Source organism: Nycticebus coucang, chromosome 8 (assembly GCF_027406575.1).
Source record: "Nycticebus coucang isolate mNycCou1 chromosome 8, mNycCou1.pri, whole genome shotgun sequence".
NCBI classification, from domain to species: domain Eukaryota; kingdom Metazoa; phylum Chordata; class Mammalia; order Primates; family Lorisidae; genus Nycticebus; species Nycticebus coucang.
The window spans coordinates 91387089-91399816 of record NC_069787.1 but is presented as its reverse complement, the minus strand read 5'-3'; the positions used below and the strand labels follow the sequence as shown (position 1 = coordinate 91399816).

At 42.8% G+C, this 12728-nt stretch overlaps 1 protein-coding gene across 1 annotated transcript; it reads right to left on the bottom strand.

The window, feature by feature from the left end:
• Positions 1-5711: 5711 nt before the first annotated feature.
• Positions 5712-10313, bottom strand: LOC128592396 (C-C chemokine receptor type 5). The gene is made up of 2 exons (XM_053600317.1): positions 10263-10313; positions 5712-8688 (listed from the first exon to the last, which is right to left on the bottom strand). Exon 2 carries the CDS (start codon positions 8675-8677, stop codon positions 7619-7621), a length of 1059 nt encoding a protein of 352 aa, XP_053456292.1. The 5' UTR covers positions 8678-8688; positions 10263-10313; the 3' UTR covers positions 5712-7618.
• Positions 10314-12728: the final 2415 nt, after the last annotated feature.

The window sequence follows — 12728 nt, the reverse complement described above, 5'->3', positions numbered from 1 at the left end:
CTGAGAAGATGCAAGGAATAATTTCTATTTCTTCAAATTTACTGAGGTTAGACTTGTGACCTAAGATGTGATCGATTTTGGAGTATGTTCCGTGGGCTGATGAGAAGTATGTGTATTCAGTTTTGTTGGGATGAAATGTTCTGTAGATTTCTGCTAAAATCCAAATGTAGGATGGTCAGGTTTAAATCTAAAATTTCTTTGCTTAGCTTCTTATTGGAGGATCTATCCAACACTGCCAAAGGAGTGTTGAAATCTCTGACTATTATGGAGCTGGAAGAAGTCAAATTGCTCATGTCTGTTAGAGTTTCTGTTAAAAATCGAGGTGAATTCTGGTTGGGTGCATAAATATTAATAATTGAAATCTCATCATATTGAGTACTCCCCTTAACAAATATTAAGTGACCATTCTTATCCTTCCTTACTTTTGTTGGTTTAAAGCCCATTGTATCTGTGAATAGAATCGCAACACCTGCTTTTTTCTGATTACCATTTGCCTGAAATATGGATGACCATCCTTTCTGTATTTGTCTTTTAAGTTAAGATGTGACTCTTGTATGCAACAAATATCTGGCCTGAGTTTTTGTATCCAGTCAGGTAACCTATGCCTCTTTAGAGGACAGTTTAAGCCATTCACATTAATGGACAATATTGATAAGTCTGGTGAAGTTTTGGGTATCAAGTTTTTCCAAAGTCCAGTGGGCATTTTTAATCCTTTTGCCAGTGTGGAAATTGGAGTTTGATCAAAAGTTTCTGAGTGAGTTTACTTTTGTGGTAGAGGATTGGGTTGGTCATTATGGAGGATAGGTCTGAGAATATCCTGAAGAGCTGGTTTCATTATGGCAAATTTCTTCAACATGTGAATGTCATTAAAGTATTTAATTTCTCCATCATAAATGAAACCCAGTTAAGCTGGATACAGGATCGGGGTTGAATGTTATTTTGCTTTAGGAGATTAAAAGTTGATGACCACCCTCTTCTGGCTTGAAAAGTTTCAGCAGAGAGATCTGCAGTCATTCTGTTATTTTTCCCTTTGTAGGTAATCAATTTCTTACGTCTGGCTGCTTTCAGAATTTTCTCCTTCATATTAATTTTAGTGAAGTTAATTATGATATGCCTGCGGGATGTCTTATTCAGATTGAGTCATGCTGGGGTCCTCAAACTGTCTTTTATCTGAATTTCAGAATCTCTTGGGCATGTCTGAAAAATTCTCTTTCATAATTTCATAGAGAAGAGCCTCTGTGCCTTGTGAGGCCACTTCATCCCTTTTAGGGATTCCCATGAGGCAGATATTACCCTTCTTCGAATTATCCCAGAGCTCTCTGAGAGAATGATCCATTTTTGCTCTCCATTTTTCTTCCTCTTTGAGAGTTTGGGAGCGTTCAAAGGCTTTGTCTTCAATGTCAGAAATCCTTTCTTCTACTTGCTCCACTCTGTTACTGAGGGATTCTACTGTATTTTTCAGATCTTTGAGGGCTGCAAATTCTTGCTTCAGTGCATCAAAATCTTTGGTGGTTTTGTCTTTAAATTCATTAAATTCTTGAGACAACTTTTGAATTCTCCTTGAATTTCTAATTCCAACTTTTGAATTGCTCCTTGAATTTCTAATTCCAAATTTTCCTCCCTTTTATTAATGTTGTTTGCAATCCAAATTCTGAATTCATTTCTCACATCTTGGCCAGCTGTTTATGAATGGGATCTTCAGTTACATCTGCCATATCTTTCCTTGGGGGGGGGGTCAATCTATTCTGGTTATTCATGTTACCAGAGTTTTTCTGCTGATTCTGCCCCGATTGTTTTACACCATTTGATTTTTCCCCTGGAGCTTTGTCGAGGACCAGTACAGTGCTATGGTCTGAGAAACTGAGGACCTGTTTGGCGTGGTGGGGCTAAGTGGTTCCGTCTTGTTTTCAGCTGGTCTCTGTTTGACCCTAGTGAAACAGTTACTCTGGGTTGAAGTCTCAGCTGTGGAGAAATACCAGCAATTAAGTCACCCCACCTGCCATAGGCAACAGTTGGAAAAGGAAAATCAAACCTTCCTGCAACCACACACCCAGGGCACCACTTGAACAGTCCTCGGGTGATTGCCTCAGTTCAAAAGGTCCAAATCAATTGTCCCAGTCAGCACCTGTCTCAGGTGGGAGAGTTTAAAAAGTCTCTGGCAACTGGAGCAGGGGTATGGTGACAAGTCAGATATGACTTGCTCTGGTGCTCCGTGAAGTTAAGAGGACACACCCAGCAAATAGATCAGTCTGGAAAGGTTGATGCCTCCTTCCCCACCTTGCACCTCTGTCACACCCAGTCACTGATTGCCCTGCAGGGCTGTGACCCAGTTGCCTCCAGTGAGCAGATATTCCAGGGGTTTGCACCTGCCTGGATCACAGGGAAATCTATATCTGCTCAGCCAGGCCACTATCCAGTCTCTATGCCTCTATCCCTCAGGGGGAGGTGAGGCCTGACAACCTCGGGTGCTCGATGGAGGCTGGGTGGTGTTCACTCGGTTCCAGCCCCACCTCCGATTGATGTTACTGACAGAACAGAACAACTTTGTGGGAATTTGTTTCTGTCCCTGCTAAATTCCCCTGCAGAAGAGAAACTGTTTTGAGTTCCCAGAACCTGCACCTCAGGCCCTGTCTTTGCTCCTGCAGGTTTGTATTCGGTTAGCTGTCAGTTCTAGCCTTCTGCCTTCCTTTGTCTATAGGCTGACAATCCCCTGAGGGCCGGTTGCATCTAGGCTCAGTATAGCAGTCCTGTGGGTCAGCCTCACCCTGGCAATTTCCTGGCTATGCACGTGCGTTTTCTAGTCACCGCGCTCTACCCAGGCTGGTACTGCCTCAGGCAAACCCTTTACTCATGGGGCCTGCTTTTCCATCCCAGATCTGTTCCATGGTGGTTGCCACCTGAGAAGATGCCCAGCCTCCTCTGGTTGCCCATGGAGACAGGGGGTGTGGCTTCAGAATATCCGGGAGTGAGCCCTATTGTTGCCAAAAATGGCTGCTGCTCTGTGCCTCGGGGCACCGCTGCTCTAGTGGTATGGTTCCCTCTCAACTGACCATCCTCTCCTCACTCCCATGCCACAGAATCAGCACTGACCAGTTACAGTCTAGGCCCTGTCCACACCCCTCGAGAAATCACCCAAGAATCTGGACTCCTGGAGGACAGGCCTCCAGACCTCAGAGTGGGAGTGGAGGGGAGTGCGGGGATCTCAGAATTGCAGGTTGAGAATATATACAGTTTTGTGCCTGGCAGAAGAATGCCGTGGCACCCTAGTAAGGGAGGTAGGTCCAGTTTTTGGAGGGTCTCTCCTGTGGAGTGGAGTGGGAAGACCTTTGAACTCTGCTCGTTTGTTTGTGGGGCACTCCAAGCCATTCTCATAGGGGAGGGGACTCCCGTCCATTTGGTGATGGATTTTGTACCTTCTGTTTATATCCTTGGGGTCGTAGCTCACCTCAGCGGGGTTGATGTGCGTTCTTCAACCTTCTCTCTTGGTTCAGCTCTAATCCACCAGGTTACTTGCCAAATTTCTGTCCTTTAACTCTCCTTCTGGACGGAAGCCTCTGTGGAAAGCTGGCTTCAGTCAGCCATCTTGTCTCCGCCTCCCTTAAGTGGCTGTTTTGGGAAACTTCCTTTGTGTGTGTTCATGTGTGCATGTATATATATGTATGTACATATAGGGATAGAAGTATCATTTTTTTCAAGATCTTTAAAGTATGACAGTGGAGCTTTAATAGGGATTGCATCAAAATTGTATATTGCTTTGGGTAGTATGGACATTTTAATGTTGATTTTTCCCAGCCATGAGCATGGTATGTTTTTCCATTTGTCACATTTTCAGCTATTTATTTTCTTAGAGTTTCATAGTTCTCTTTATAGAGATCTTTCACATCCTTTGTTAGGTAAACTTCCAAATATTTCATCTTTTTTGGCACTACTGTGAACAGAACAGAGTTCTTGACTGTTTTTTTAGCATGACTATTGTTGGTATATATAAAGGCTACAGATTTATGAGTGTTAATTTTGTAACCTGAGACGCTGCTACCCCGTTTCCCCGAAAATAAGATATCCTCCGAAAATCAGACCTACTTACAGGAAAGATAAGACGTCTCCTGAAAATAAGACCTAGCGCATCTTTGGGAGCACACCTTAAAATAAGACACTGTCTTATTTTTGGGGAAACAGGGTATATTCCTTGATCACTTCTAAGAGTTTTGTAGTAGATTCCCTGGTGTTTTCCAGATATACAATCATATCATCTGGGAAGAGTGAAAATTTGATCTCTTCTGACCCTATATGGATACCCTTGATCACCTTTTCTTGCCTAATTGCGATGGCTAAGACTTCCATTACAATGCAAGCAGGACTTTTTTAGTGACTTCCATTCCAAAGCAAAGGAGCTATGGATATGCTTCTGTGTTTTTGCCTCTTCTGTTTACCCTAATACCTGAGAGCTGTAGAAATGGATATGCTAGCAAAGAGGGAGAGCAGTTAGAAAGTTTGTGACTTGTTCACATTTCCAACTCCTAGTCTCCAGTGTAGTTGGTAGTAAGTTCTATACCTTCATTAGAAGACTTAACACTTGAAAGTTATGTTCATGTTTGGGAGACTGTCTCTCCTTTGATAGAAAATAAATGCCTTGTAAATTTAACCATCACTGTGGAAACACTAATGCATTTTAATTTAGACAGAGCCACTTAAAGTAAGGATCACTGTAATTCAAATGTGAATAGCTCCTCAATGTATGAATTCACACATTATTTCTTCTTGGCATGCATGTAAACCCCTGTTTGAGAGGGGCCTTTGAGTTGAGACAGTAGGGCACTTTCACCCTGGGGATGGTGAATGGAATCAGATCCTGAAGATAATAATGGGATCAAACTTTAAGAAGTAAAGGAACAAGAGAAGATAGGGATGGGCTATGGAAAGCTGCCAACATTTCCGATAGCTTTTCTGCATGCTAACATTGGATGCATTTAGTAAGATGGCAAGGGGATAAGGAGAGCATGTGTCTGTGTCAGCCATAAAAAACTACACCATCCAACCTCCCTGTGTTACCGCCTTCATCCTGTAGAATGGATCTCTCACAGGCGCTCCCATCTGCTGTCCATGGACCTACTCTGGGAGGATGAGTGTACAGCAGACTGAGAACCAGCATGTTCCAAACTGTGAGTGTGAGGGCCTGGAGCACCAGTCCTCTCAATAAGAGAATAGGTGACATGTACAGCAAAATCCAAATGGACACAATTGTCAGCACTGCAATTAAAGGCAGATTTGGGGGAGAGATTTTAAATGAAAAAAAGCAACTCATGTATCATGTGCCTATAACTCAGGACTGTGACTACATGACCCAGCCATGACTTTGCTTGGCTTCTTCCTTTTCCAACATGGACAATAAACTTACAACATCACTCCTCTCTTTTAAAACATGTCAATTATTTGGTTTGAGCAGTAGAATTAAAATTTGAAATTTAAAAGTTTTGATATCAATGGCTAAGAAACCCTACTCCAAGAGGTAGCATCTTTAAATACAGATTTTTGTGGCAACTTTTAAAATTATTTAAAAGGAAATACAAAAATGCAATTCTCTCCCTATATGCACACACACACATGCACACATGAACATACACAAAGGAAGTTTTCCAAAATAGCCACTTAAGAAATGCTTTGACAGTTTTACTCACTAAATAAACATTTGAGTCAAAGAACAAGAATACAACCAATTTAGAAGATGATTTTAATTAGAGGCACATTCTCTTCCAAGTGATTTGTAACTTTCTAGATATATAAGAATGCAAGAATACACACCAGGATGTCAGCGTGTCTGTGGCTAGATCAAAAGGTGAGGGCCCGTGCTACTCCCCGGCTCCCAACAGCCTTGACACCACAGCCACAATGCTCACCTTTCACGTTCACAGCTTGCGAAAAGTCAGTAACACCTCTTATTATTCTGACACCTGAACTGCCTGAGTGATAATCACCACTTTGTTTTTGCACCTATTCTGGTTTTAGCTACCCCCAAATTCAAAACAATCTCAAGTAGGTATACAATCACCTAAGACGCAATGCAAAAAAAAAAAAAAAATCCTAACTCTCCCTTTTAAATGAATAAATCCCTTAGTGTTTAGGAGGTGTGGTTTGTCTGGATTGGGCATCTAGAGAGAGTACCTAAAGCCTCCACACTCAACCTGAAATGTGGAGATTGGTAAATTGTACTTTTTATGGGTTTTAAAGCTCAAGGCAGCTTGTTTCCAAATGACTGTGTTCCTTTTCCCCTTTGCCTGTTGATTAGTTGAATACAGAAAACCCACAGTGACATGCCCTGGGCAGGTAGAAGGTTAATCTTTCCAGTTTCCCTGGCCTCTTTGGGGCCTCTTTGCTCAATGCTTGTGAAACTCTGGATTTTAACTGACTGTGTAATCAGTCCTCACCTAGATCTCATGTGTGATCGGAAATATGCTCCTTTACCTCAAACTCATGTATTCATAAATCTAGCATTTTGAAGTTTCCCGGTGACCCCTTGTTACTCAAGCTGGGATGAAAAGGACTACCATGAAGGCAGAAGCCTTCAGAGAAAGATAGCGGAAGTCTCTCTGTGTAAGGCTTTGTCAAGCTCAGAAAAGCAACTCAACCTCTTACACTAACACCTCTTCTTCACCTAAAGCTCTTTCTCTCCTCTAGTGCTTCATGTCTCTTTAAGGGATTCTCCAACCTGCTGGAAGCCTAGGAGTTCTCTCTGATGCCTCTCTGCCCCTCACCTCCAACCCTCATGCCCCCCACTCCCAGGTTCTACTGACTCTGCATCCTAAAAGTGCTGCACGAATACCTCCCTCCTTCCCATCCTCAGTGCCCCGAGCTCAGTGAGGGCCATCCTCACCCTCGCCTGAGGGTTGTTGCTGGTCAAGTCTCCTCATGATCTAGCCTTGTCCTCCTCCACCCCAGGGTCTCCCACAACAGCCCTGTGTCTTCCCACAGCCATGCTTAGCCCACGTGGTACCTGAAGCCTGAGCACACTTCACTTTCCTTCACCGGCGCATGACTCAACTCAAATCCCTTCTCATAAGGAGCTTCCCCAGCTCTCCCAGGCCATGGGGCTCTCACCTGGTCTGGAAAGCATGAGGAACTCATTAGACATAACTTGGAGGGGGAATTATAGGTAAAGATGTCATTTCTTAGCTAATCATATTCATGTCTTTTCTCCCACAGTGCGAAGACAACAGACCTGTTTTAAGCACATTTACAACTTGTATGTTGCCTTGCTGTACATTTCTCATTTAAGTTTGTTATTTCTGTCCAGATAACCAGACCTGAAAGTCAACAATTCTCTAAGGACTTTTTTTTTTAAATAGTGAAATTTTGCAGTGAAGGGAGAGTTTGCCACTAACTTGAGGTATGTGAAGGGGAGATGAAAAGGTTTCTATCTCTCACCAACACATTCTGATTTGGCTTTCTAGAACTGATGTGCTTAAAAGATCTACTTAAAACAGATGCCAAATAGATGGATGAATCTTAGACCCTGTATGACAGTAACTTCCTTTTTAAAAGAACCTCTCTCACCCTAGGATGTGTATAAAAACTGAGTCCTGTGCACAACTCAGTACAGGCCATAAGCCAACTTGAGTCTAGGTCACAAACCAACAGATATTTCCTGCTCCCCAGTGGATCGGGTATAAACTGAGCTTACTCGCTCGGGAGCCTCTCGCTGGAAGGCTGGGCAGCACTTGCAGAAGGGTTTGGCAACATGCTTTTGGAAGAAGACTAAGAGGTAGTTTCTGAACTTCTCCCCAACGAAGGCGTAGATGACAGGGTTGATGCAGCAGTGTGTCATCCCAAGTGTCTCTGTCACTTGCATGGCTTGGTCCAGCCTATTAGAGATACTGCACTTATCCAGGCCAAGGAATGCCTGGAAGGTGTTCAGGAAAAGGACGATGTTGTAGGGGGCCCAGAAGAGGAAGTACACGAGCATGATGGCGAAGATGAGCCTCACGGCCTTGTGCCTCTTCTTCTCATTTCGACACCGAAGCAGGGTTTTCAGGATTCCCGAGTAGCAGATGACCATGACAAGCAGTGGCAGGACCAGCCCCAAGATCATCATCTTTAATGTCTGAAAGTTCTTCCAGAACTGAAACTGACTGTGTGGAAAATGCAGGCTGCATGTGTAACGAAGACCTTCTTTTTGAGATCTGGTGAAGATGATTCCTGGGAGGGAGGCTAACACAGCCACCATCCAGGTGACCCCACTTGTCACCACCCCAAAGGTGACTGTCCTGGCTTTCAAAGCAAACACAGCATGGACGATAGCCAGGTACCTGTCAATTGTCAGGAGGATGATGAAGAACACTCCTGAGAAGAAGCCTATGAAATAGAACCCTGTCAAAAGTTGGCACATTGTATTTCCAAAGTCCCACTGGGATGCAGCGTAGTGAGCCCAGAAAGGGACGGTGAGAAGGAAAAGCAGGTCAGAGATGGCCAGATTGAGCAGGTAGATGTCAGTCAGGCTCCTGAGCTTTTTGCAGTATATCAGGACGAGGACGACCAGCATGTTGCCCACAAGACCGAAGATGAACACCAGCGAGTAGAGCGGAGGCAGGAGCTGGGCTGCCATTTGCTTCACGTTGCTTTTCTGGCAGGGCTCTGCCATTCCATAATCAATGTCATAGAGTGGACTTGACACTTGATATTCCATCTTGCTTGACCCTGTGAATAAAGAAAAAGTGATCTTTTATAAAGTGCTAGAGTATATTTAGCAGTCCACCCTGAATGCAAACTGTTTTATACATTAATGGGTTTTTAATTTGATACATAGATGTCCACATTGACCTGAGCCCTTTTGGGGGCTGAACAATGAACTTGTGTAGTCAAGAGAAGGTTTGCCACTAGCTCCTCTGCTTGCTAGATGGAAGGTTGACTTCATTGTGAAAATCAGGACAACACCCTGTCATCAAATAAAATCTTGTATCTGTAGCAATGTGGAATGAATGAAGCTTTAGTAGCAACTTTAAGAAACTGAGTTAGGCACTGCGCAATCACAGTCTTACAATCTATAGTGAAGCTGCTGTTCCCTGGAATTAGCCCACAAACAACATGCACCACAAGTAAGCCAGTAATAATTAATAGAGGCACATACTGTGTAATAACCACTGCCCTAAGCTTCATACCCATTCATCCATTTAATCCTCAAGCAACCTTACGAGGCAGGTAATATAGTTCACATCTTGCCTATAAGGCCCTGGAAGCACAGAGAGGGTGAATAACTTGTCCAAAGCCACACAGCTAGGAAGCAACTGATTTTAAACACAGGCAGCCTGCTCTCTTAACAACCATGCTACCCTGTCTCTCTCTCCCTGGTAAAAGAATCAAAGAGCAGGACCATCAGCCTAGTGCCTTGATGTAGTCAGAATGAAATGGGCTGATGCCCAAGTGCCCTAAGAAGGTACAGACGTCAACAGACAATTGTAAAATCCTCACATTTTCTCTCACGTTTGGTTTTATAGTTCCTATATTGCCACAAGTAAGAGTTCTCATACAAACACAAGAAATGAATGGCCCAGTTACAAACGTTTCATTAGCCACCACTGCGGAAATAACATGCATTCTGAGTAGCTTAGTCCTTACAGCCAGCTGGTTTGTCTGGTCTACTTAAGTTCATCTGTTTAGCTGAGAATTTTCTATAATTAATCCTTGTGTGAGTCTCAAACTCCCTACATCTCAGATTAAGCAGCTGGAAGAAACACTCAGAAAATCTCATTTTAAATTCTGAGCTGTGAAGAATTATATACTAAATGTGCTGTGGAACTGATATATTAGAGTGAAATTTTATTTTATATTTATAATTTGTTATTAATTTGGACAATTTTTAGGCTTCCCACTTTTCTGGGGGGAGAAAAAGATGTCGACACAACCTTGCAGAAGCAGCCCAGTGGAGAGATTTCAGTTACCCTTAGAAGATGATACTCGCTGCTAAGATTTCAGCCAAGACTCATCTCTCTGAAAATCTTTCTTTTGAGAGGTGAAGCTTGTTTGTTTGTTTTTAAAATAATACTGTTCCTTTTAAATCTTTCCCTCCCAGTTGGTTTTATATCTTTATTGTAACAATAGTCTGAAACACATTCTAAACCCTGACCCTTTCCTTATCTTACAGATTATATTTTAAGATAATTCTATGTGCACCTGCTATTTGCCAAATGTCTTCTATGGGTTTCCTGTAAAGGCTTTTACTCATCACAGAAGTTGAGCTAACTAATCAGCCAAGTGGCGAAGAGGTGACTTACCGGGGAGAGTTTCTTGTAGGGGAACAGATGTCTCAGCTCCTCCGGCCAGCTGAGCTGTGCAAATCAAACATACAGAGAATACAAAAGTAGGAAATGCATAGTTCTTTTTTTGATGGAGGGCGGAGTTTAGTGAATAAGTGTACTGCAGAGAAAAAAATCAAGAACAGTTCTTCTTTTTTTTCTTTAAGTTGTGCTTCAGATAGGCTAGAGAATAGACTTGTGGTCTGAAATTTTGTTCATCAGCTTTCCGCATTGTACTATTTTGTTTTTGTTCTCTGATCATTCAACTGAATAGATGTTAGAAAATTGAAAAAATTAAAGGATATTGGAGCTAGCAGAACATTTACACTTATCTAGTCAAAAGCCCACATTTTAATCAAAGAAATTACTGTCTAAGAGGCAAATGATTTATTTGTACATCACAGAACTTATCGATGATAGGCTAAAAGGGTGATAAAATTCTGGTTCTTTCAAGAGTTGCCCTCAAAGTAAACTCAAATCAACTTTAAATGTAGAGGGAAGTCCTATACTTCACAATAACCCCTCACATCCCGTTTACCCACTTTCCTCCCATCCCCTATCCCTCCACAACTCACACACATATGCTCACCACCCAATATTGTTTTTCTCTGTAAGCTAAAACCACTGGTTGTTTAAAGGGTTTTAACTAAAGATCCACCAGATCCACCCAACAGATGTCCCATCTTTATCTGGATTATGTATCTAGGGGACATATCATTACGTATTTTCACTCTTTCATTACGTCGCGGCCCTGAAAACCATCAGCATTTATGAGCACTTACACTCTTCGAGATACATAGGTGGCAAGATTCTTTACTCTGGTGATATACAATCTACCTGGAGTGATGAGAAACTTTCCATATGAAACCAGCAACATCTGACAGAAGTATACATCCAAGTTCAGGATTAAGTGACAATACTATACGCAGACACCTCCAGCTGTCTGGATGGCTGATGACTTATCTAAAAACATCAACGATTGACACCACACCAGAGATACAGCAGAGAGCCACTCATGAGCCACAGGAGCCCCCTGGACGTCCGTTGCTTCAGCCATACAAGAGGAAGCTTTGCTTGAAATTTACAGGAGGGCAAGGGAGACTCCAAACAGCAAAATCACATGGCCCCCAGCTGTGAGGGTGGCCCAGACAGGTTTAAGCCAGCAGTTCTGCAGTCAGGCTGGCAAGCGTGATGCCTGTCTGCTTCTACCCTCAGTTTCCTCATCTCTGCACTGGGCTGAGTAACGGCAGCCCAGTAACAAATCCCGCCTGGGTTTGTTGGGAGTTTATTTCAGTGTCCACAGCTCCCTTTTAGCACATACCATACACTCAATGAGCATCAAATTCTTTTTTTTTTTTTTTTGAGACAGTGTCTCAAGCTGTTGCCCTGGGTAGAGTGCTGTGACATCATAGCTCACAGCAACCTCCACTCTTAGGGTCAAGTGATCCTCTTGCCTCCATTTTTCTGTTTTTAATAAAGATGGGGTCTCACTTTTGCTCAGCCTGGTCTCGAATTCGTGAGCCCAAGCAATTCACCCGCCTTAGCCTCCCAGAGTGCAAGGATTACAGGCGTGAGCCACTGCACCTGGCTCAAATTCTTAGTTACTTATTCAGTCTTCTTTTCTCAGAGTTTATGTGATAGCTTTCTAACAAAAGAGGTTCCCTGGGGTCCTTGTCTAGAGCAGATTAGTACCAGCAAACTGGAAGCTGAAGAGGTGAAGCTAGTTGCTGGTGCTGGGGAACAGAAAGAAATGGCTATTTGGGAAAAGCCCCCAAAGCCCAGAAATAGCCCAATAATCAAGAATCTCCCACATGGGGGCACATATCTGCATTACACAGAGCTCAGACAGCGAGTCACTGAGAATATGTTCAAATTCCTCCCGTATGTGTAATTCAAAAGGCAATGATGAAGAACTGCAGCCTTGGGGGGTAAGCCCAGCTTCACTATTTACTGCTTAATTCTGAATAAGTTATTGACACTCTGTAAACCTTAGTTCTTTTATCTGCAAAATGGGAGTTTTAAAAACCCCAAATGCAAACCCACTCTAGTCTGTGGTCAAGATTAAATGATACGTGGTATAACAAGTGTAGAGTCTTTTTATGTACCAGCCTCCAACGGGTCATTTAAGTAGAGAAACATAAAGAATGCTTTGGAAAGAATTCAGAAACTGGGTAACAAATAAATTAATACCAAATTTTATTTTACAGAAAATAGGTAACATAAATACAATTTTGTTTCTTTGGAGGATAGCCTTGTGGTCACTGGTAATGAACTTGTGCAGAACTCTTGGGTGCTGCTGAACAAACACTGTCATTCTTTTTCTTTTTGTTTGAGATAGTCTCACTCTGTCAGCCTGAGGTTGAGTGCCCTGGCATCATCGTAGCTCACAGCAACCTTCAACTCCCAAACTCTTGGGCTCAAGTGATCTCTTGCCTCAGCTTTCCC